Source organism: Aspergillus undulatus, assembly GCF_047715775.1.
Source record: "Aspergillus undulatus strain CBS 261.88 unplaced genomic scaffold BDV17scaffold_104, whole genome shotgun sequence".
NCBI lineage: Eukaryota > Fungi > Ascomycota > Eurotiomycetes > Eurotiales > Aspergillaceae > Aspergillus > Aspergillus undulatus.
In genome coordinates this window covers 81-19357 of record NW_027396708.1, presented here as the reverse complement: position 1 = coordinate 19357, position 19277 = coordinate 81, and the positions used below count along the sequence as shown (strand labels likewise).

Genomic DNA, 19277 nt, shown 5'->3' with positions numbered 1-19277 from the left:
TCATACCATCTCTAGTTGTACAGAGTAAGGCACAATGAGGTCCCTTTCTCACCTCACACTAGGCTTAGCCCTATACACATCTCAAGTCTCATCCCTCACAATAAACAAAGAACATCAACCACGCCACGCCAACAATGACATCCTCCACTTTCGCACCCCCTCAGCTGGTATAACCGCCGACTCCCTGCACAACATCCATCTCACCTTCCGCGACACCACCTTCTCCGGCCCATTAGACATCACCTATGGCGACTGCGAACGCACAGCATCTTCGCAGGACGCTCACCACTCCCTCGGTACCCTTACTGTAAAGCGCGACGCGCACCCAGAGCGCCTAGTATGGGTTACGCCACGCGACGCTCCACACAACAACTGCTTGCATGCCTTCTCCAACTACCAACTCGTCGCGCGGTCCGCGCCAATCGCCATCAGCAAGCCCATTGAGCGACGCGAGGCCCTCCACATAGCAGACTACGCCGACGCCATGGGCCCCTGGTTCGACGGGGTAGCCTACATGACCGCCAAGGAACCTGGAATCGCGGCGGTTTCCAAAGCAAAGAACTCCTCCGTTGCTATTATCGGCGGCGGGATGTCAGGGCTCATGACCTCGCTGCTCTTATCGAGTGTCGGAATGCACAACTGGCATATCTACGAATCGTCGCACCGCGCCGGCGGTAGGATCCGCACGCAGTACCTGAACGATACCTCGCCAGAGCAGTACCAGTATCAGGAGATGGGACCCATGCGGTTCCCCGTGAGTATTCACTACACCGAGAAGAACGAGACGCTCGAGATCCAGGACCACAAAATGGTTTTCCAGCTTGGTGATACGCTCAACAGGTTGAATAAGGGCGACCCAGAACTAGCAGTCAACTTCATCCCCTTCATCCAGAACAACGACAATGTCCCCGCTGACACCGGTGGCGTGCGACTCCCCAATGGCCGAATCCCTACACAGGGCGATGTCGACTCGAACCCGGATCTGTCATACACCGCGGCGTTCTCGAACGAGACTGTGATTCAGGAAGCTGGGTCCGCGTACAACGCGTACATCAACCCAGCCGACAACTCCCTCTCCATGAAGGCCATCGCGGACAACATCTTCGCCGCGCACAAGGCAGCCGTCGACAACGGCCTCTTCCACTGGTCTGAATCCGGGTACCTGCGCTACGCCCTGAACTACTCCACCGACGTCGCGGATTACATTGCAGGCGCGGGGACAACACCCATGTGGAACGGGCTTTACGATAACGTTTACTTCGCAGCTAGCGAGTTCAGGACGATTGATAAGGGGTTGGAGAGTTTACCGCGGGCTTTCTATCCCCATATCAAGGATAAGACGACATTCAACAGGAAGGTCTCAGGGCTAACCTTCAACGAAACGAGCGGGAAGATCGCGGTAAACTGGCGCAAAACCCCCGCGCAGCTCAAGCCGGAGGGGAAGGAATACGACTACGCCGTCGTTGCTGCGCCGTTCTCGAAAGTCCGCCTTTGGGATCTACCGCAGTACTCGTCTCTCTTGTCACGAGCTATCGAAACCCTAAACTACAGTCCCAGCTGTAAGTTGTCTCTGCTCTACAAGACCCGGTTCTGGGAGCACCAGGAGAAACCTATCTTTGGGGGCTGTGGGAGCGTCGATATCCCCGGTGTCAGCGATGTCTGTTATCCGAGCTTTAATATGAACGCCTCCGGGCCCGGTGTTGTGCTTGCGAGTTATACGAGCGGGACACCGGCGCGGAGTATTGCTGCGCTTAGCGAGGAGGACTATGTGGGTTTAGTCCAGCGCGCCATGGTTGAGTTCCATGGCCCTGTTGCTGCGGAGGAGTACACTGGTGCGCTCAGCTTCCCTCATTCCTTCCCCCAATCCCCCAACCATCAAACCGTACTAACAAAGAATGACAGGAATCTACAACCGCCAATGCTGGGAAACAGACTCGCACCAAGCTGGCGCATGGGCGTCACCCTTCGTCGGGCAACAAGAGCTCTACTTACCAGCTTACTACAACACAGAGTTCAAGACGATTTTCATCGGCGAGCACACGAGCTACACGCATGCTTGGATCTTCTCGGCGCTTGATTCGGCGGTGCGAGGGACGACGCAGTTGTTGCTTGATTTGGGGCTTGTGGATGAGGCGAAACAGATTGTGGAGGAGTGGATGGGCCGTTGGATTAAGGTGTGATTGCGTGATTGCGTGTTTGTATGGGGTTTTTTTATACATGAGATGCGGTCAGATCTGAATCAAATGGGGTGCAGTAGTGGCTAAGGTTGTTAAGGTTAGTGGTGTGGTTGTACGAGCACGTCATCGTAGATAGCCTATTTCGGGTATCGGCAGCCTCATCCATATAGCCTAGCCTCGAACTGTGATATATAGACCCCTACTTCCCTTCCACATATCTTACAATCAAACCCCCTGATAGACCAACCACAAAACCGAACCAAAAATGCAAGCAATCCGCCTCCACCCCGCCCCTCCAGGCGAACCCCCCTACACCCCTTCAAACCCCGCCCCCACTTCAGCCTTACACCTCGAGACCATCCCAATCCCGAAACCCATCAATCCCAGAGAAATCCTCATAAAAATCACCTCCTCAACGATAATCCGCGACACGCTCACCTGGCCCGAGCTCTACAACGACTCTCACCCGCTTCCCATCCCAGGAAATGACCTCTCGGGGACCGTCGTCGAAGTCTACCCCACGGACTCGCACTCGCGGTTCAAGCCAGGCGATGAGGTCTTCGGCATGTTACCTGCTGATCGGCCCGGTGCGTGGGCGGAGTACGTGGTTGTGCGCGAGGGTGAAATAGCGCGGAAGCCGAAGGATTTGTCCTGGGGTGAAGCAGCGGCGTTGCCGTTGAGTGGGTTGACGGCGTATGAAGCGTTGTTTGAGCATGCAAGTGTGTCGGTCCCCAGTGATGAGGAGGTTCTTCGGAATTCCAAGAGGGATCACTCGACTCCGCGAAACCAGACCGAAAGGAAGAATGTTCTCATCACCGGTGCGGCGGGCGCGGTGGGGACATATATCGTGCAACTGGCTCGGCTGGCCGGGTTAGACGTTACGGGGGCGACAAGCTCAAATGACCGGAATGCTGAGTTTCTACTGTCTCTCGGGGCAGATGAGACAATTGAGTATAGCAGCTTGGACGAACCTAAGCAAGGTAACCTCTACGATATCATCATCGACACAGTCGGCGGCAAGCCCCTCGAAGATTCATGGCGCTGCATAAAAGACAACGGAACCCTGATCACCGTCGACTCAAGCAGCTTCAATTTCATCGCGGATCATAAAGAACGGGGGATTTATAAGGAGGGTGTAAAGGCGTTGTTCTTCATTGTGCAGGGAGGATCAAACGGTCTGGATACATTGGCGGGGATTGCGGATTTGGGCCTTCTCAGGGTATTTGTTCTTGATGTTTATCCGCTGGATCAGATCAGAGAGGCTTATGGCCGCGCAAATGGGCGTTTAAGCGGGCGTGGGAAGATCATTTTGTCTATCTCTTAGGGACCTTAGCCATTGACAGTTCAACTCACGTTGCGACTGCCTGGTTGATCCTCGAATGCAAGTTTGAGTTCACTGTCAATCTCACCGCTTAATAAGGGTTTTGCTGCATCGGAATATATCGTTCTTTCGGGTCATTACACCTCTTTTCTCTTTTCGCAAGGAGGATGATTGTAGAATCTGGTAGCCGCCAGCCATTCTCCTGATGAACACCATAAGATATTCTAGAAACCATAAAATAGCTGTAACATGCATCTTAAAGAAGGCGAGCATACCTCATGTTTATATAGGGCTCTCGTCAAGGACATTTCCCATCCTGGGGCGGTACAAAAGGACGGGAAGAGAAGAGATTCTTATTCTAACCTGGCTTATGATTTCCGGATTTGATGAGTGTGTGGCAGATACTAGAACCGCTCGGACTACCGTCCTTGGCCCTGTCAGGATGTCACCTTCATAAGCAGAACCCATGCGTCCCAACCTTTATTTGCCGTCTTGCGGTCCACTTGCCGGCAAATGCTCACCCTCTGCCAGTATATTTGACAGCCAGTTCGTGCCATGTGATTTATCTCATTGGCTTTGGATAGTGCGAGGCCTACGCCTGGGTCAATGTATGGCCACCAACAGGCTAGAAGCGCCTACCAGTAACATATTTCTGACTTGTGATACCAAACACCGGTCAGGGGCGGCTGGCCGCGTAGGGGGAGCGGCACAGAACAGACTCCCACCTCGACCTGGTAGTAACACTAGGCAGCGAAGATGACTGCCAAGACCTAGTTAGATGGGCATGATATAACGCTCATTCTCTTTTCCCCAATTCACAAATGACGATTTCGGAAACAATTCAAACACTAATAACACAGAATATTCGGGAGGCATTAATACTCTGCGGAGTCAATGATGCTGTAGAGTTCTAGTGGACTCTAGGGCCGCGAGATGGCATCTCACGGGGTAATGTTAGCCTTTTGGTTTCGTTGCTCGCATGACCCTAGATATGTGTTCTTACAAGAATTTACCAGATATCTTTACTGTCAGTTTCAGGCTATTTTGAGAGATACGATTGCTGTGGTGACTATGTCTTTCGGGTAATCAGAGTCATAACGCCAAGATAGATCAAGCTATCTGAGCGGAACTGACTATATCACACAAAAAGTATAAGTCCCCCGTTTTAAGGACTTGAATCATGAATCCAGTATATTCCATAACCAGCTTTCACCTCTCACGATAGAGGCACTGCCATATGATTGCTCCTTCTGTCCTGCTGAATTTCTTCGGCCCCAAGGCTATAGCTCGATTTCAACCTTCATGAGAGATAGGTTTATCTTGTCCCTCTTCCTTTGTAGGTTCTCCATATTGAAAGTTTGCTTGCTGAATGAGAGGGCTTGTTCCGGGGCTTGCATGCTTCCTTTGCAAATCTTCGTTTGCATCCTTATCAACGTTACTAGCGGCTGGGATAGGGGCATAAGGATGCGAGATGCTTTCACGGTGGGGATGCTCTATTCCTGTGTAGATAGCACCGTTGTCGGTCACGCGATCAGCGGCAGAAAGGGCGAAATCGCCGGAGTCAAAGTATGTTCGTTCCTTCCAGTTTTTGATTAGCACGCGTTGTAATAGACCATATTCTGCATACCTTGGATTTTTCACCGAGTAAGCCCCCACGTGGCAGCTTTCCGTACTTGTTGAAGTGATGTTTCTCACCCTTGGACAATGACTGAGGTTATAGTGTCAGCACCTTTCCTCCTATGTGGTAAATGAGAACGCCTTACTTCAGGATATGGTCCTTTATCGCTCGATTGCATTCTGAGAGATTAGTCGTGGTTTCAGCCTAGGATTTTTCCAACTATGCGATGGGAACTACGCTATATTCTAATAGTTGAGTAGCGGCCCAAGGAATATAAAAAGTTGCCTAATTATGATGTCATAAGACCCAGACGAGCCCTCGGTCGTGCATCAGACAAGGAACGGTCCGGAGAACACTTCCGGTATCAACCATTACACCATTCCGGGCCGGTTGAAAGCGTACTGGATATTAGTTCCAGCCAGTAGTACAGACCGTTACACAGGTTCAGCCACACATATTTATATGGGTATCGTCAAGACCCCGTCAGATAATCTGAAGAAAAGTTACCCCCAACAACAACCATCATTCACTGACTCGAGAATAGTGTACAATTTTCAACCCACCGACTTCTTTCGCTTGACTTACGGCGAATATGGCTGACCAGCGAAGAAGATTTCTTGCTCCAACCGTAGCTAAAGGGACAAAGGTGAGAGTGTGTATTATGTTAACCTTACACATAGCTGCCTGCGATTGTCGCTTGTAATTCGGTAAATTGAGGACTACTCCAAACACATGTGTCATAAGAAGTAAAATAACTAGGAAAAAGGGGGAAAGAATCTCGCGTTATTTGCGATGGTCTTAAGGGGGAGGAGACGAAGGAAGCATGATAATGGTTCAGAGAATCGCAGAAAATAATGAGGCTCGGGCCACGACTCGCTAGCCACAGTGGCCGGCTGCTGGTATCCTTTGGGCAACATGTCGAAAAGTACATGCAACCTTGTTCCTCGTCAACTGAATAACTGCGATCACCCAGGCCGCGCAAGACAGTGGCCCCAGGGCGAAAGTAGATTAAGAGGTTGCTTTGGTAAAGAGTTGCTAATTCTCACTGCTTGCAAGTTTAGCGGCCAATAAACTTCATGATGAAAAAAGAAAAAGAAAAAAAGAAAAAAAAAAAGAAAAAAAAAAGAAAAGAAAAGAAAAGGAGTTCCGCCTCATGAAATTTGGTTTTTATTGTTTGCCGCGCGCGAACTTCGAACTGTTCACGGCCTGATCTAGTAGTAGGTTGGTTGAACGGGTATTCCCCTGGTGGGCCCCATCATGAACCTTATCTATAAACGTCTCAGAGATCATCGCCGGCGCTTAAATGGAAGGTCCACCAACCAATGAGAGGCCAGCCTGCATCCGGATAGCCCTGGAAATAGAAGCAATCTCTAAGCCCTCTCCAGCGCACATCAATCTGAGAATCAAAGCCTCTTTTCCATCGCACAACCAGCACAATGTCAAACAACCCTCTGCTTTTGTACACAGCATACGGGCCTGTCTGGTCGTCCTTACACACCGTTGAACATGTTTTGCAGGAGGAAGTCTCTCCACCGCGTAAAGTCTATCATCGCAGTTCGAGAAGATGAGTTGGAAGAGGGTGTCAATCCCCCCGCTGTCGTAATCGAGCGCCAGGTCTCTTACTTCGCAGATGAAGACGGGCTCAGTGGGTTCTTGAGGCATCTTGGTGACAATCCATGGGTTCGCGTTTTTGAAGTGATTCGGGATGGATTCAACCAGGAGACCCCGCGTGAGCCGTTCGCGTTCCGGAATGGTGTTGATGATGGCTTTAAAAGACTTGTATGTGCCATGACACGTTTTTATCGGAGGAAGTGGATTATGGCGCGTCAAGCGTTGGAGCATACATGGTTTGAGGGCGTTTGATTGGGAGGGGTCAAAGTTTTACTTCGTGCAATAAAACATTCCATGCATACTGACGTGGCGTTAAGGGACATATATTGTTATATTGTCCTGTCCAGGATTGAAATTGGCCAAGTATTTCATCGAATGTCTTCCAGTCAATCCTGCCGTGAGCCTCCATTTCGCCTCAGCTATGATTAGCGCTCGTTTAGTATTTAGCTATAGAATAGCGCTCATGAAAATCTGGCTACTCTTATAGATCTCGGGACTGTACTAGGCTATCGGGAGAGGACGATTGCATGGTGGTTTAGCGCAGATTTTGTCCTAAAATTGTCACCCTAGATCTATGATGAGATAACTACATAGTTACCATGGTCCTCTAAACCTACAAAGTAAAGGCATGCCCAATAAGATTTTGATGCACGTCTCCGTACTATCTTTTTATGATCCATGTTACAGGTGCTGGAAATCAACTACGTTTAGCGTAAAGGATGTATGGTAACTATATACTTACTAGAGACTTATGAACGTACAATAATGGTTCAAACAGTTGGATATCCTACACTGTATTTCGAGCTCCAGCTTTTCTTCACAGTCTCCCAGCCAGGAAGTGTTGCTGCGGCTGAACGCCATCAAGGAAAGAACTTCGACGGTCGCACCTTCCATATCTTGAGCTCTGTCTACCGCACTTTCCGCCGAATGAATTGATCTGGTTCTGTATTGGGAACTCGTGCTGTCTGGAGGTGGTGGGCGTCTGCATAGACCGAGGCCGGCTTAGTATGTGCCGGGAAGAGAGCACTCTTGGCTAAGCACTAAGCAATTCATACTCTGAACCATACTATGCAATTGGAAGCATATGTCAAAAGATAATAAGCCGGTCTCCGGGCGCTCTTGCAACAACCATACCACCTCCAAGGCATATGTTGTGTCCGAGCCCCGGGAAGTTGACGCGTGGGCTGATTCGCCCCGGGCAGCATCAGACCATACCCGCACATTACATAGCTATATCAACAAACGACGGCCCCCCGTTAGGAACTTCGATTTTTGAATTAAATGTTCCTCATACGACAAAGTATACGAAAAATGTCTGCATGTCCCAACCCTACACCCGCACCCCTGATCCCAGGGCAACCCCGCGTAATAATCGTCGGTACCGGCCTCGCCGGCCTAGCCGCCGCAACCCAACTCTCGAAACAAAATGTGCCCGTGACACTCCTCGACCGCGCTGCGAAGCCCGGTGGAAACAGCATAAAAGCCTCGTCGGGAATAAACGGTGCGCCGACGCGGTTCCAGTCCCAATCCGCCCCTGATTCGGAGAAGGAGTTTTACGAGGATACGGTTCGGTCTGCGGGACACCCATTCAAGCAGTCCGAGGCGGGTGAGGAAGAAATGAGGGAGAAGTTAATTAAGACTGTTACGGGAAAGTCGAAGGGGGCTGTTGAGTGGCTGTCTGATGAGATTGGTGTGGATCTGAGTAAAGTCGCGCAATTGGGCGGGCATTCTAGGGCGAGGACGCATCGAGGTGATGGGGGGAAGCCGCCTGGGGCGGCGATTGTTGGGGCTTTGTTGGAGGGTTTGAAGGGCAGTCCGTTTGTTGAGGTACGGACTAGTTCGCGCGTTACGAGAGTCTTGAAGGAGGCGAGGGAGGTTACGGGTGTTGAGTATGTGACCAATGTTGAAGGTGGTGACGGTGGGGATGAGAAGACACAGACGCTTCAAGGGCCCGTTGTATTCGCGAGCGGAGGATTCGCCGGTGACGTGCGCGGGATGGTCTCGAAGTATAGACCGGATCTTGCTGGTTTCCCGTCGACGAATGAGGCGAGGGAAGGCTCGCAGCCACTGCTAGTTGATATTGGCGCGAAGCTTGTTGATATGGATCACATCCAGGTCCATCCGACCGGGTTCCTGGATACGAAGGATGCGTCGGCGACGGTCAAGTTTCTTGCCGCAGAAGCCCTGCGGGGCGAAGGAGGCATTCTGCTCTTAGACAATGGGAAGAGATTCGTCAATGAGCTCGAGACCAGGGAGCATGTCACGGATATTGTCACGAAGACTGCAACCCAGATGGGGACCGATTTGCGGCAATGGGACGTGACGCTTCTGCTTGACGAAGGCGCTGCCTCTGCTCTTGATTCGCACATGCAGTTCTACCTCTGGAAGGGCCTAATACGCAAGACAACCATGGGCGACCTCGGGCAGTCTACCATCAACGCTGTCCAGGAATACGCAGACATTGTGGCAGGCAAGAAAGAGGATCCATACGGACGCACTGCCTTTGGTAATTGGACCTTGAGCAGTGTCCAGCCTGACTCAGTGGCATATGTCGGAAAGGTGACCCCGGTTCTGCATTTTACAATGGGCGGAGTGCTGTTCAACGACGAGAGCCAGGTGCTCGACAGCGAAGGGGAGGCCATTCCGGGTCTGTGGGCTGCAGGCGAGGTGACCGGGGGCTTGCATGGCCAAAACCGGCTCGGAGGGTCTTCGCTGCTGGAGTGTGTGGTGTTTGGCAGGATTGCCGGAAACCAGGCCGCTGCTTTCTATCAGCAGCACTACCTCGCTGGCAAAGCGTAGCAGTTGTATATCGGTGTTCTGTATAGGACTGTAAAGTAACCAATGACCCCGGCGCAGCACTGTTGCTATTCTTAGCTCCCGCATCCCGCTTGAGCCCCTCCCTTCCCCAAATGCCCCTCGCTGACCTCTCCACTACTTTCTGTGTCAGAGGAAACACTGTTTTCCTCTTCTCAGAGAACAGCATGTTTGACGATTTTACAAGGTCCTTCGTCCGACTCCCGGCCGAGATCATCCTCACGATCGCCGAGTTTCTAGACATAACAGACCTCAACTGCCTCCTCCGCTCGTCACGCTACCTAGCCAGCCTCCTTGAATCGCAATTCTATCGCCTTGCCACAAAGTTCACCTTTATTGACCGCGGCCAGCGATCGTCGCCTCTGCCCTGGGCCGCCGAGCATGGAAGGTTAGAATGGTTCGCACATTGTTGGGCGCGGACGCGGATGCTCGGAAGCTCCACTATGGCGTGTCCACATTCCACCTTGCCGTACAGAATAATCACAGCAATGTAGCGCAGCTGCTTATCTATGCTGGAGCGGATCCTCTTCAGCCTACGCGGAATGGCGATATCCCTTTGGTTCGGGCGGCCGACTGGGGCCACGCTGAGTGCGCCAGGAAGGCAATTGGGCAAATTGAAAGAAAACGTGGTTTTTTTTTCGTGACGCGGATCTTGAACGGTCAGCCTGGTGACGTCTACAAGCTCGCTAAATGCCTGGTGTATCTCATGGGTGGAGACGCAGCCCTCGCTGTATTCAGACAGACAGCAAAGCCAATGGAAAATTCAGACAGCCTTCGGTACCCCATGGGCTACAACGGGTGTCGGAAAAGACTGAGGGAGAGTGGAAGTACTGATTTTCTCGTGTTGGTATGTCGAAGGTGTCATGACCTTTGACAACTCTCCCTTTCTTGGGTTCTACTCTACCGATGCAGGTTTTATTCCTGATATCACTGGTTCCACGGACAACGACGAAGCAGCGGCTTCATGGTGAGGTCTGCTCGAGCATCTACTCGCAAAATACTCCTGATGTGCCTGGGTATGTGCTATAGGAGCGCTTCACCGCCGCTGGCCAGCGTCTCTGCGACGGTCGTTATGCGCTGAATCCCCGTAAGTCTCCCTAAGAGATGGCATTGGGCGGTGATCCAGTCACGCTCAACCTTGCTTTCAGTCATTTCGCCGGCTGTCAAAAGTGGCCAGAGAAGGAAGTAGACTCCGGCAATTGTAGGGACGGCATCGGAAGCATTAAACTTGACAGAGCTCTTATTTGCCTCTCCCATAAGCTGGGCTCTGTATTGACCTACACTGGCACATATATCCATGACAAGGTCGTGTATTGTGCGGCGTGTGTGGAGCCACAGGTTCTGGTATCTGACTGATGCCGTCGATGATGTGGCACGTAGGTCAGCGATCTGAGTGCATATCTCCCTTTTCAGGCGCAAACGGCAAGTACGGATATAGTTCCATATGTACGCAGTCCAAAGACTGGGATATATGTGGAGACGTGGTGAAAAGTGCCCTTGTCCCGTTCCCGGAGATATGATTTCCTCGAAGCTCCATCCTGAGGGCATCTCTGCTGCCAGGAAGCACAGTTGCTCATCCAGTTTGACAGCAAGGTCAATAATGGTCTCATGAGCGGATATCACCCCGCCGTGGACGCTTACGTGGAAGTTTGCGAGCTTTATCATTATCTCTTCCAGAACCCAAGCGGGATCACTCGTGTCAAGGTACTTGGCGGCGTGGTTGCGCAACCCAATCACATCTGGGGGAACTTGGGCTGGTCGGATCAGGCAATAGGTGATAAGGCATCGCGACATGTGCTCAAAGATTTGCAGTCCTTGGCGAGTTTCCATCAAACTGTGGCCACGTAGGCTCATCACCAACATCTCACCTTTCATATGGCCTTCGCTGTAAGCCATTGATGCTGTGCTTTCAGCGGTAAGTCCTTCGAATGTGTTGAGAAGTAGGATTGAGATCATCGTGCAATCTGTGGCAGCGTCAACTGGGACCTGCAAAGCACGGTTAACAAGTCGGAGGCTTTTCCCGTAGTAACGCCTCGCCCGGTCCAACACATCAGGATGGCGAAATCGGTTGCCATACGCTGCCAGCGCAGTAGCAGTAAGACTCGAAGACACAATGTCGCTAGACCCTGTATGATGGACCGATGGCAGGTACTCATAGAAACCTCGAAGCCCATTGTCGTCACGAAAAGTATTTGTAATCAGGAAATACTCGATGGCACGGTCATTGAGGGACTGGGTAATGGCGATGGGTATCTTTTCGCTCGATAGAGGGCCCTGGCTGTATCTGGACGTGACTTCCAAGGATGGCTTCGGCGGCTGCAATCTGGTCGCGGCATGTTTGCGCTCCTTGGGTTTTGTCCTAAAGCTATCGATATCTAGATATTGGAAAGCCCGTTCCGCTAAATCCTCATACTGGGGGCACATCCAGCCGGCTTTCCGACACTGTCCGCAGCTGGGAAGTAGTTGGTCGCACTATTTCCAGGGTCAGCATGGTCCTGTCCAACTATACTAGGGAGGCGTACCTACCTTGATCTTCCGCTTCCGACAAGTCTGACATCCCTTCGAAAGCCTTCCATGACGAACCATTTCAGCAAGGCACGCTTAAGGAAAGGTCTAGCCAGAGAGGGAGATGTCAGAAAGAACATGACGAACGATGAGGAGTGAAGGACTGACAAAGTTGGAGTCGAAGCTGAAATGACGAGATCACGGGATTCCCATTTGGGAAAGGCGCGATGAAGGCACGCTAGTCCGCTTTGGTGGTTATCGCGAGCCAGCCAATCAGCATCCTCAATCTCTACTTCCACTCCCTAGTCCCACGGGGAGATGCAAAAGTGCCATGCTTCTCTCGGTTTCTCTATATCGCATGATAGATTTGATCTGGATTGCTAATCTACAGGATTAGAAATCAAAGATTGCCGGCAAAGCTCGTGGTTTTTAGCTTGTTGCACCTGGTATACTGACTCCGTCGGCTATATATATTCTGGCCCTCGCGCCCGGTTGACAGCAAAGAAGACGGTTAAGAATCGTCAATTTATAAGATTACACAAGACTTTCTCATTTTGCTAGATTTCCATTTACTCAGCCCACAATGTCCACCAAACAAACCGTTGTCGTCTTCGGCGCAACCGGCATCCAAGGCGGCTCCGTCGCAAAAGCCATCCTTACGGACCCAACAGTCTCGAAGCAATTCCACGTTAAAGCCGTGACTCGTGATCCATCAAAGCCCGCAGCTGTTGCTCTCATTGAGCTCGGAGCGGAGCTTATCAAGGTGGCTTCAATTGTATCATGTGGATTATGAGGTGCATAGTTTACTGATACTGCTGCAGGCGGATTTGGATGATCGGGACTCGCTTCGTGTTGCTTTAAAGGGAGCGGATGCTGTCTTTGCGGTCACGAATTTTGGGGAGGGTCTTGACCATGTTAGAGAGACGCAGCAGGGGGTTAATGTTGCGGATGCGTGCAAGGTATGCTTTTTGCTTCGGGGGTTGGGAATGGGACGGGGCTGATGGGTCCATGTATAGGAAACTGGGGTCAAGCACCTTATTTGGAGCAGCCTTCCGTATGTCTCGAAGGGTATGTTATTTCCATCGCCATGGCCTTACCTTTATTTGATTGACTACTGACAATGGACTTTTACAGTTACCAGCGGCAAATACCCAGCCGTCGTGCACTTCGACAGCAAAGCCAAAGTCGACGAGCACATTCGTACCTTGGGTATACCGCATACGATCGTCAACGTCGGAACATACACCAAATTTATGATCGAGGCATTGGCACCTATTTCCAGTGACCCTCCAACCTACGGGCTGTTCTTCCCCGAGCCCGTCACACTCAACACGGAGTTCCCACTCATCGATGCGCCCGCGGACGTCGGCAAGTTTGTCAAGGGCATTCTGGTTAACCGCGACGCCACATTAGGCCGCCAGCTGAACCTTGCTGAGCGATACTATACGACGCGGGAGTTTCTGGAGATTGTAAAGAAGAACGGAGTGGATGTCAGCTTTCAAGCTCTGGATAAGAAGACGTTCAAGACTGGGTTGGCGGCTCAAGGCCTTCCGGAGTTCTTCCAGGAAGACGTCGCGCAGGTGATACAGTTCGCTGCAGAGTATGGATTCTGGGGTGGGAAAGGGTTTGAAGAAGAGCATCAGGTTCGTGACCAGTCTCTTTCTCCTGCTGGCGGTGAAATAGGCTAATGTATAGTGATAGTTGTTGAAGGAGCCGTTGATGACACTGGAGGAATCGTTGAGCATGAACGCTGCGTTTGCTGCCTTGAAGAAGGCATAAAGGGGCTGTAGGCAGTAGCCAGGGTTGTGCGTGGTTGAATGGTGTCGACCGTACGACCTGCCTATTTAGGATATCGGAAAGACGACATCCGATCACCGAGGTTTATGCAGAATTTTCCTGCTATTTCCACGTTTCAAAAGTTATATCTCTTCTAGTTGCTGTTTCCGGCTAGATTGCTGATTATTATCTGTGTATCTAAACCACCGTTTGCAGCTAGATTGAGAAATTAGACCTTCATTCTTTCATATGATTAGTGGTTGATGTCGAGTAATTTACACCTAGGCTGACGCTCATAAATGGCTTGTACCTACATAGTTATGAATGAGTCAGCCAAGAACTTTTATGTCATCCGTGGTCCCCGCGGGCCCCGAGCTCCTCCTGTGCCCTGTCCCCTTGCCACGGCCAGCAATTTCAGCACCCAGCCCGATGAATGAATCAATGCTTGGGTCTGGCGACTCCAGTATCACCCGACCGGCGCCCGCGGACTAATCGTGACGCCGCGCCAAGGTAATTTTCGTCAATGCTGGACGGTGATGGGCTGCTCCGAGCCAAGTCATTCTTATACGAATGCGCGTAACTCGTATTGCTCATTCAGGAAGGCTGCCAATCTCCTTAAATTCAGGATGAACCCTGAATTTTGGCAGCCTGGATTTTTGTTGACAGACTTACCCACTGCTGCACGGCACAGCTACTGCCGTGAGCGACAGCATGGCTCTCAAGGTGCTCGAGACCGAGAAGGCTGCGGAGAAGCAGGATGACTCGATCGCGAGTTCGCCGTCTGACGAGGAGAAGCCAACACCAGCAAACGAGGAAGGAGAGGCGAGCTTTGGTGCCTACAAGGTGAGACATCACCCATGTGCGCCGGAAATATGCTGACCTTGGCACAGCGAATCTTCAGTTATGCCGGCCGACTGGAGTTGACACTCCAAGCGATCGCCGTCCTGGCAGCATGTGCCTCAGGCGCCGGTATCGCACTGCAAAATCTCATCTTTGGTCGCTTTATCACCATCATCACAGACTTTGTCACTCAGAGGTCGACGCCGGCGCAATTCCGCGATGATGTGGCGGAGATGGCGTATGCTCTTCATCACCAGTTCATCAGTGTATGCTGACCTGACAGGCTATACTTCGTCTACCTGGGTATCGCTCGGCTCGTCCTTTCGTATACATACAACACTCTTCTGACGTACGCGGCGTATCGCATCATTCGCAACATCCGCCACAGCTACCTGAAAGCAGCCCTCAGTCAAGAAGTTGCCTACTATGACTTTGGAACCGGAGGGTCCATCGCAGCGCAAGCAACATCAAACGGAAAGCTTATTCAAGCTGGTGTCGCCGAGAAAATCGGTCTGATGTTCCAAGGTCTAGCGGCATTTGTGACGGCTTTCATCGTCGCCTTTGTCGTCCAGTGGAAACTCACCCTCATCTGCCTGTGCATCGCTCCGGCCACCATCATCGTCATGGGAGTCGTTGCGGGCATCGAGGCCGGCTATGAGACAAAGATCCTGAGTATAAACGCTCAAGCCAACTCTTTCGCAGAAGGGGTGCTAGCCGGCGTCAAGGCCGTTCATGCGTTTCAGATGCGAGCGACCCTGGTGAAGAAGTTCGACGAGTATCTGACAGAGTCGCATAACGTTGGCAAGAAGATATCTCCGCTCTTTGGGCTAATGTTCTCGGCGGAGTATACCATCATCTATCTTGGCTTTGGATTGGCTTTCTGGCAGGGTATCCACATGTTGGTGAGAGGGGAGATTGACACGGCCGGCGACATTTTCACGTACGTCATGTCATTGAGTCTGGAAATCGGCTGCTAATTATGAAACAGTGTTCTACTGTCAGTCGTCATCGCAGCGATTAGCCTTACGATGTTGGCGCCATATTCAATCGACTTCAGCAGGGCCGCTTCAGCTGCCGCGCAACTGTTCAAACTGATTGACAGAGAGTCGACGATCAACCCATACAGCAAAAGCGGGCTGGAACCTGATTCTGTCGTCGGAGAAGTCGAGCTCGAGAACGTCAGCTTCTCGTATCCGACTCGACCTGGGATTACCGTCCTTGACAACTTCAGTCTGAAAGTGCCAGCAGGGAAAGTCACAGCGCTGGTCGGTCAATCTGGATCGGGAAAGAGCACCATAGTCGGCCTTATTGAACGATGGTATAATCCCGCCTCTGGTAAGATTAAACTCGATGGCAACCCGATTGACCAGCTGAACCTGGGCTGGCTGCGGAAGAATGTGCGACTTGTCCAACAAGAACCAGTGCTCTTCCAGGGGTCTGTTTTTGACAACATCAAGTACGGCTTGGTAGGGACACCATGGGAGCATGCGCCAAGAGAGGAACAGATGAAAAGAGTACAAGAGGCGGCGCAGATGGCATATGCACATGATTTCATTTCTGAACTAACCAACGGATATGATACACTAATCGGTGAGCGCGGTGGTCTACTGTCAGGTGGACAGAAACAGCGCGTCGCGATCGCTCGCAGTGTTGTCTCCCAGCCCAAAGTACTTCTGCTCGATGAAGCGACCAGCGCCCTGGATCCCCATGCTGAAGCTATCGTGCAGAAAGCCTTAGATAAGGCTGCGGAAGGCCGTACGACTATCGTGATCGCCCACAAACTTGCCACAATCCGCAAAGCAGATAACATCATCGTCATGAACAAAGGCTCTATCGTGGAGCAAGGTACACATGAATCGCTCATCGCTGATGACGGGGCTTACGCACGGCTCGTGAAAATCCAAAATCTGGCAGTCGCTGCAGCCAAAGAGGCGACGACGAAGGAGGAAGACGATAGCACCGAGGACGACGCACCCCTGGAACCGACAGAAACTGAAGGTCTTACCCGCTATGCCACCTCTGTTCGTGGGAGAATAGAGGCGATCAAGGAGCGGGACAATTATGACAACCACAAGCAGATGGGTGTTTTGGCTTCGATCGCACGCTTGGTCAGGGAATGTCCGGACCTGTCGTGGGCGTACCTCTTCGCCTTCTTAGGATGTCTCGGAGGATGCGCGGCCTACCCTGGACAAGCTATCTTAATGTCTCACGTTGTAGAGGTCTTTCAACTTACCGGCGATGCCATGTCGGATCGGGGAGACTTCTACGCCTCCATGTTCATTGTCCTCGCTGCCGGCTGTCTTGTCTCATACTTTGCAATCGGCTACTCAACGAATGTAATCGCACAGCACCTCAGCCATTATTTCCGGAGACTCGTCCTCCACGACATGCTGCGCCAGGATATCCAATTCTTTGATCGCACTGAAAATACCACGGGCGCACTGGTCAGCCAAATCGACTCGTACCCGCAGGCTATTCTAGAGCTGATGGGGTTCAACATTGCGCTCATCATTGTCGCAGTGCTGAACCTGCTTAGCTGCGGAATCCTCGCCATTGTATACTCCTGGAAACTAGGCTTAGTCGTTGTATTCGGTGGTCTTCCTCCTCTCGTCGGTGCTGGACTGGCCAAGATCAAACTCGATGCTCGGCTCGATCGCAATACCTCGAAAAGGTACTCAGCGAGTTCATCGATCGCTTCGGAAGCCGTCAACGCCATCCGAACGGTTTCCTCGCTTGCGATAGAAGACACAGTCCTCAGACGATACACAGAAGAACTCGACACAGCAGTCGCGGGCTCCATAAAACCGATGGCCAGCACAATGGTCTGTTTCGGCCTCACACAGTGTATAGAGTACTGGTTCCAGGCATTGGGTTTCTGGTGGGGATGCCGATTACTATCGTTTGGGGACATCGAGATGTTCGACTTTTTTGTTGCATTCCTAGGAGTTTTCTTTGCTGGTCAGGCATCATCGCAACTCTTCCAGTTTTCGACGAGCGTTACGAAAGGAATCAACGCGACAAACTACATCTTCTGGCTGCATGAACTTCAACCTACTGTCAGGGAGACTCCCGACAATCATGATAAGGGGCCTGGCGCTGGCTCACCCCTTGCCCTTGACAACGTCAAATTCTCCTACCCATTACGACCAGACGCCGCGGTTCTCAAAGGCGTCGACTTAAAGGTACCCAACTAGCCCAACTCTGAATACCAAAACCTCCAACTAACAATAAATATAGATAAACAAAGGCCAATTCATCGCCCTAGTCGGCGCCTCAGGCTGCGGAAAATCCACCATGATAGCCATGCTCGAGCGCTTCTACGACCCCACAACCGGTGTCATAAGCATCGACTCCTCTTCCCTCTTCGACGTCAACCCCATCTCATACCGCAACATCGTCGCGCTCGTCCAACAAGAACCGACCCTCTTCCAGGGCACCATCCGCGAGAACATAGCACTGGGAATCTTCGACCCAAACACGCAACCATTCTACTCAGAATCGGACTCGAAAAAGGATAATGTCTCCGACGCCGCAATAGAATCCGCCCTCCGCGCCGCAAATGCCTGGGACTTTGTCTCGTCTCTCCCATCGGGAATCCATACACCCGCCGGTTCAGGCGGGACCCAATTATCTGGCGGGCAGCGGCAGCGTATCGCGATTGCGCGATCGCTTATTCGGGATCCCAAGATCTTGCTCCTTGACGAGGCGACGAGCGCACTTGACACCGAGAGCGAGAAGATCGTGCAGCGGGCGCTAGAAGAGGCTGCGAAGGCCGGCGACCGGATTACGGTTGCGGTTGCGCATCGGTTGAGTACGGTTAAGGATGCGGATCTTATTTGTGTCTTCTTTAATGGGCGAATTAGGGAGGCGGGGAGTCATCAGGAGTTGTTTTTGAAGGGGGGACTTTATAGACGGATGTGTGAGGCTCAGGCTTTGGATTAGGCCCGGTCTTTTCTTTAGGGTTCAGTTCGGTAGTGGGTTGGCAGGCCACGTGAGACCCTTTTATGCCGCCCAGCTACCTGTCTCTTGCTGGAGGCGCCGCAGTGACATGGTGTATTTAAGGGATTATTGCCTCGGTTATTAATAAAGCATAAGAACTTATTGCAAGGACGGCACTTCCAGTACAGGCGGCCAGCATTCCTGTTGCGGTTGGACCGTCGAGTGTCGTTTCTGGTGCCCCAACGATAGGAGATGTGACAGGCTGGAGCAACGTTAGGAGCTGCTACAAGCTTTACGGCTCGTGTGCTCGAAAGGTTGAAAGATAGGGGGCGCTATGTTTGTTATTAATAATATAATCTGATAGGACGTCTATAAACTATACCGGTATAGTTGACTTAACTAGTGCGATCCTGTTCCGGGATGGTTGACCAGCTTCTTGAGAGCTTAAATCTTTATATCGAGAGCCCAAACTATAAATTGATTAAAGCTATAAAATCTTTGCTATCAAAACATCCCTGGAAACTACCGCTTCTTGATACTGTCCGGCCTCCCTTGAAGTTGCTTTTATGAAGACGCCGAGTATCGATGTAAGAAGCGTGGTTCGACGAAGTAGTCAATTCATGAAGTAATTGTTGATGAGAGCTAGCTCGAAGCCGTGACGGCTAACGTAATCCAC

General features: G+C 51.5%; 9 protein-coding genes across 9 annotated transcripts; 7 read left to right on the top strand and 2 right to left on the bottom strand.

Annotated features, from left to right (window-relative positions):
* Window positions 1-34: 34 nt before the first annotated feature.
* On the top strand, window positions 35-2180 carry BDV17DRAFT_296600 (uncharacterized protein; the record flags this gene model as incomplete). The annotated part of the gene is made up of 2 exons (XM_073763322.1): window positions 35-1832; window positions 1903-2180. 2 exons carry the CDS (start codon window positions 35-37, stop codon window positions 2178-2180), a joined length of 2076 nt encoding a protein of 691 aa, XP_073610012.1.
* Window positions 2181-2420: 240 nt separating this feature from the next.
* On the top strand, window positions 2421-3619 carry BDV17DRAFT_277865 (NADP-dependent oxidoreductase). Its single transcript, XM_073759472.1, has one exon. It carries the CDS (start codon window positions 2443-2445, stop codon window positions 3499-3501), a length of 1059 nt encoding a protein of 352 aa, XP_073610011.1. The 5' UTR covers window positions 2421-2442; the 3' UTR covers window positions 3502-3619.
* Window positions 3620-4530: 911 nt separating this feature from the next.
* Window positions 4531-5332, bottom strand: BDV17DRAFT_277864 (uncharacterized protein). The gene is made up of 3 exons (XM_073759471.1): window positions 5262-5332; window positions 5126-5206; window positions 4531-5076 (listed from the first exon to the last, which is right to left on the bottom strand). The coding sequence occupies exons 1-3, from the start codon at window positions 5292-5294 to the stop codon at window positions 4792-4794; spliced, it is 399 nt and encodes a 132-aa protein (XP_073610010.1). The 5' UTR covers window positions 5295-5332; the 3' UTR covers window positions 4531-4791.
* A 2706-nt stretch (window positions 5333-8038) lies between these two features.
* frdA (putative FAD dependent oxidoreductase) lies at window positions 8039-9526 on the top strand (the record flags this gene model as incomplete). Its single annotated transcript, XM_073763321.1, has 1 exon — window positions 8039-9526. One exon carries the CDS (start codon window positions 8039-8041, stop codon window positions 9524-9526), a length of 1488 nt encoding a protein of 495 aa, XP_073610009.1.
* A 205-nt stretch (window positions 9527-9731) lies between these two features.
* On the top strand, window positions 9732-10513 carry BDV17DRAFT_18129 (uncharacterized protein). Its single transcript, XM_073754940.1, has one exon. The coding sequence runs from the start codon at window positions 9936-9938 to the stop codon at window positions 10413-10415; it is 480 nt and encodes a 159-aa protein (XP_073610008.1). The 5' UTR covers window positions 9732-9935; the 3' UTR covers window positions 10416-10513.
* BDV17DRAFT_18153 (Zn(II)2Cys6 transcription factor domain-containing protein) lies at window positions 10490-12378 on the bottom strand. The gene is made up of 2 exons (XM_073754941.1): window positions 12068-12378; window positions 10490-12013 (listed from the first exon to the last, which is right to left on the bottom strand). Exons 1-2 carry the CDS (start codon window positions 12125-12127, stop codon window positions 10565-10567), a joined length of 1509 nt encoding a protein of 502 aa, XP_073610007.1. The 5' UTR covers window positions 12128-12378; the 3' UTR covers window positions 10490-10564.
* Window positions 12379-12629: 251 nt separating this feature from the next.
* On the top strand, window positions 12630-13825 carry BDV17DRAFT_296595 (NmrA/HSCARG family protein; the record flags this gene model as incomplete). Its single annotated transcript, XM_073763320.1, has 5 exons — window positions 12630-12809; window positions 12868-13005; window positions 13063-13114; window positions 13181-13689; window positions 13748-13825. 5 exons carry the CDS (start codon window positions 12630-12632, stop codon window positions 13823-13825), a joined length of 957 nt encoding a protein of 318 aa, XP_073610006.1.
* A 300-nt stretch (window positions 13826-14125) lies between these two features.
* Window positions 14126-14487, top strand: BDV17DRAFT_277852 (uncharacterized protein). The gene has a single exon (XM_073759470.1). It carries the CDS (start codon window positions 14147-14149, stop codon window positions 14312-14314), a length of 168 nt encoding a protein of 55 aa, XP_073610005.1. The 5' UTR covers window positions 14126-14146; the 3' UTR covers window positions 14315-14487.
* Window positions 14488-19066, top strand: BDV17DRAFT_277848 (ABC transporter ATP-binding protein). The gene is made up of 5 exons (XM_073759469.1): window positions 14488-14665; window positions 14713-14900; window positions 14946-15602; window positions 15651-17844; window positions 17900-19066. Exons 1-5 carry the CDS (start codon window positions 14534-14536, stop codon window positions 18602-18604), a joined length of 3876 nt encoding a protein of 1291 aa, XP_073610004.1. The 5' UTR covers window positions 14488-14533; the 3' UTR covers window positions 18605-19066.
* Window positions 19067-19277: the final 211 nt, after the last annotated feature.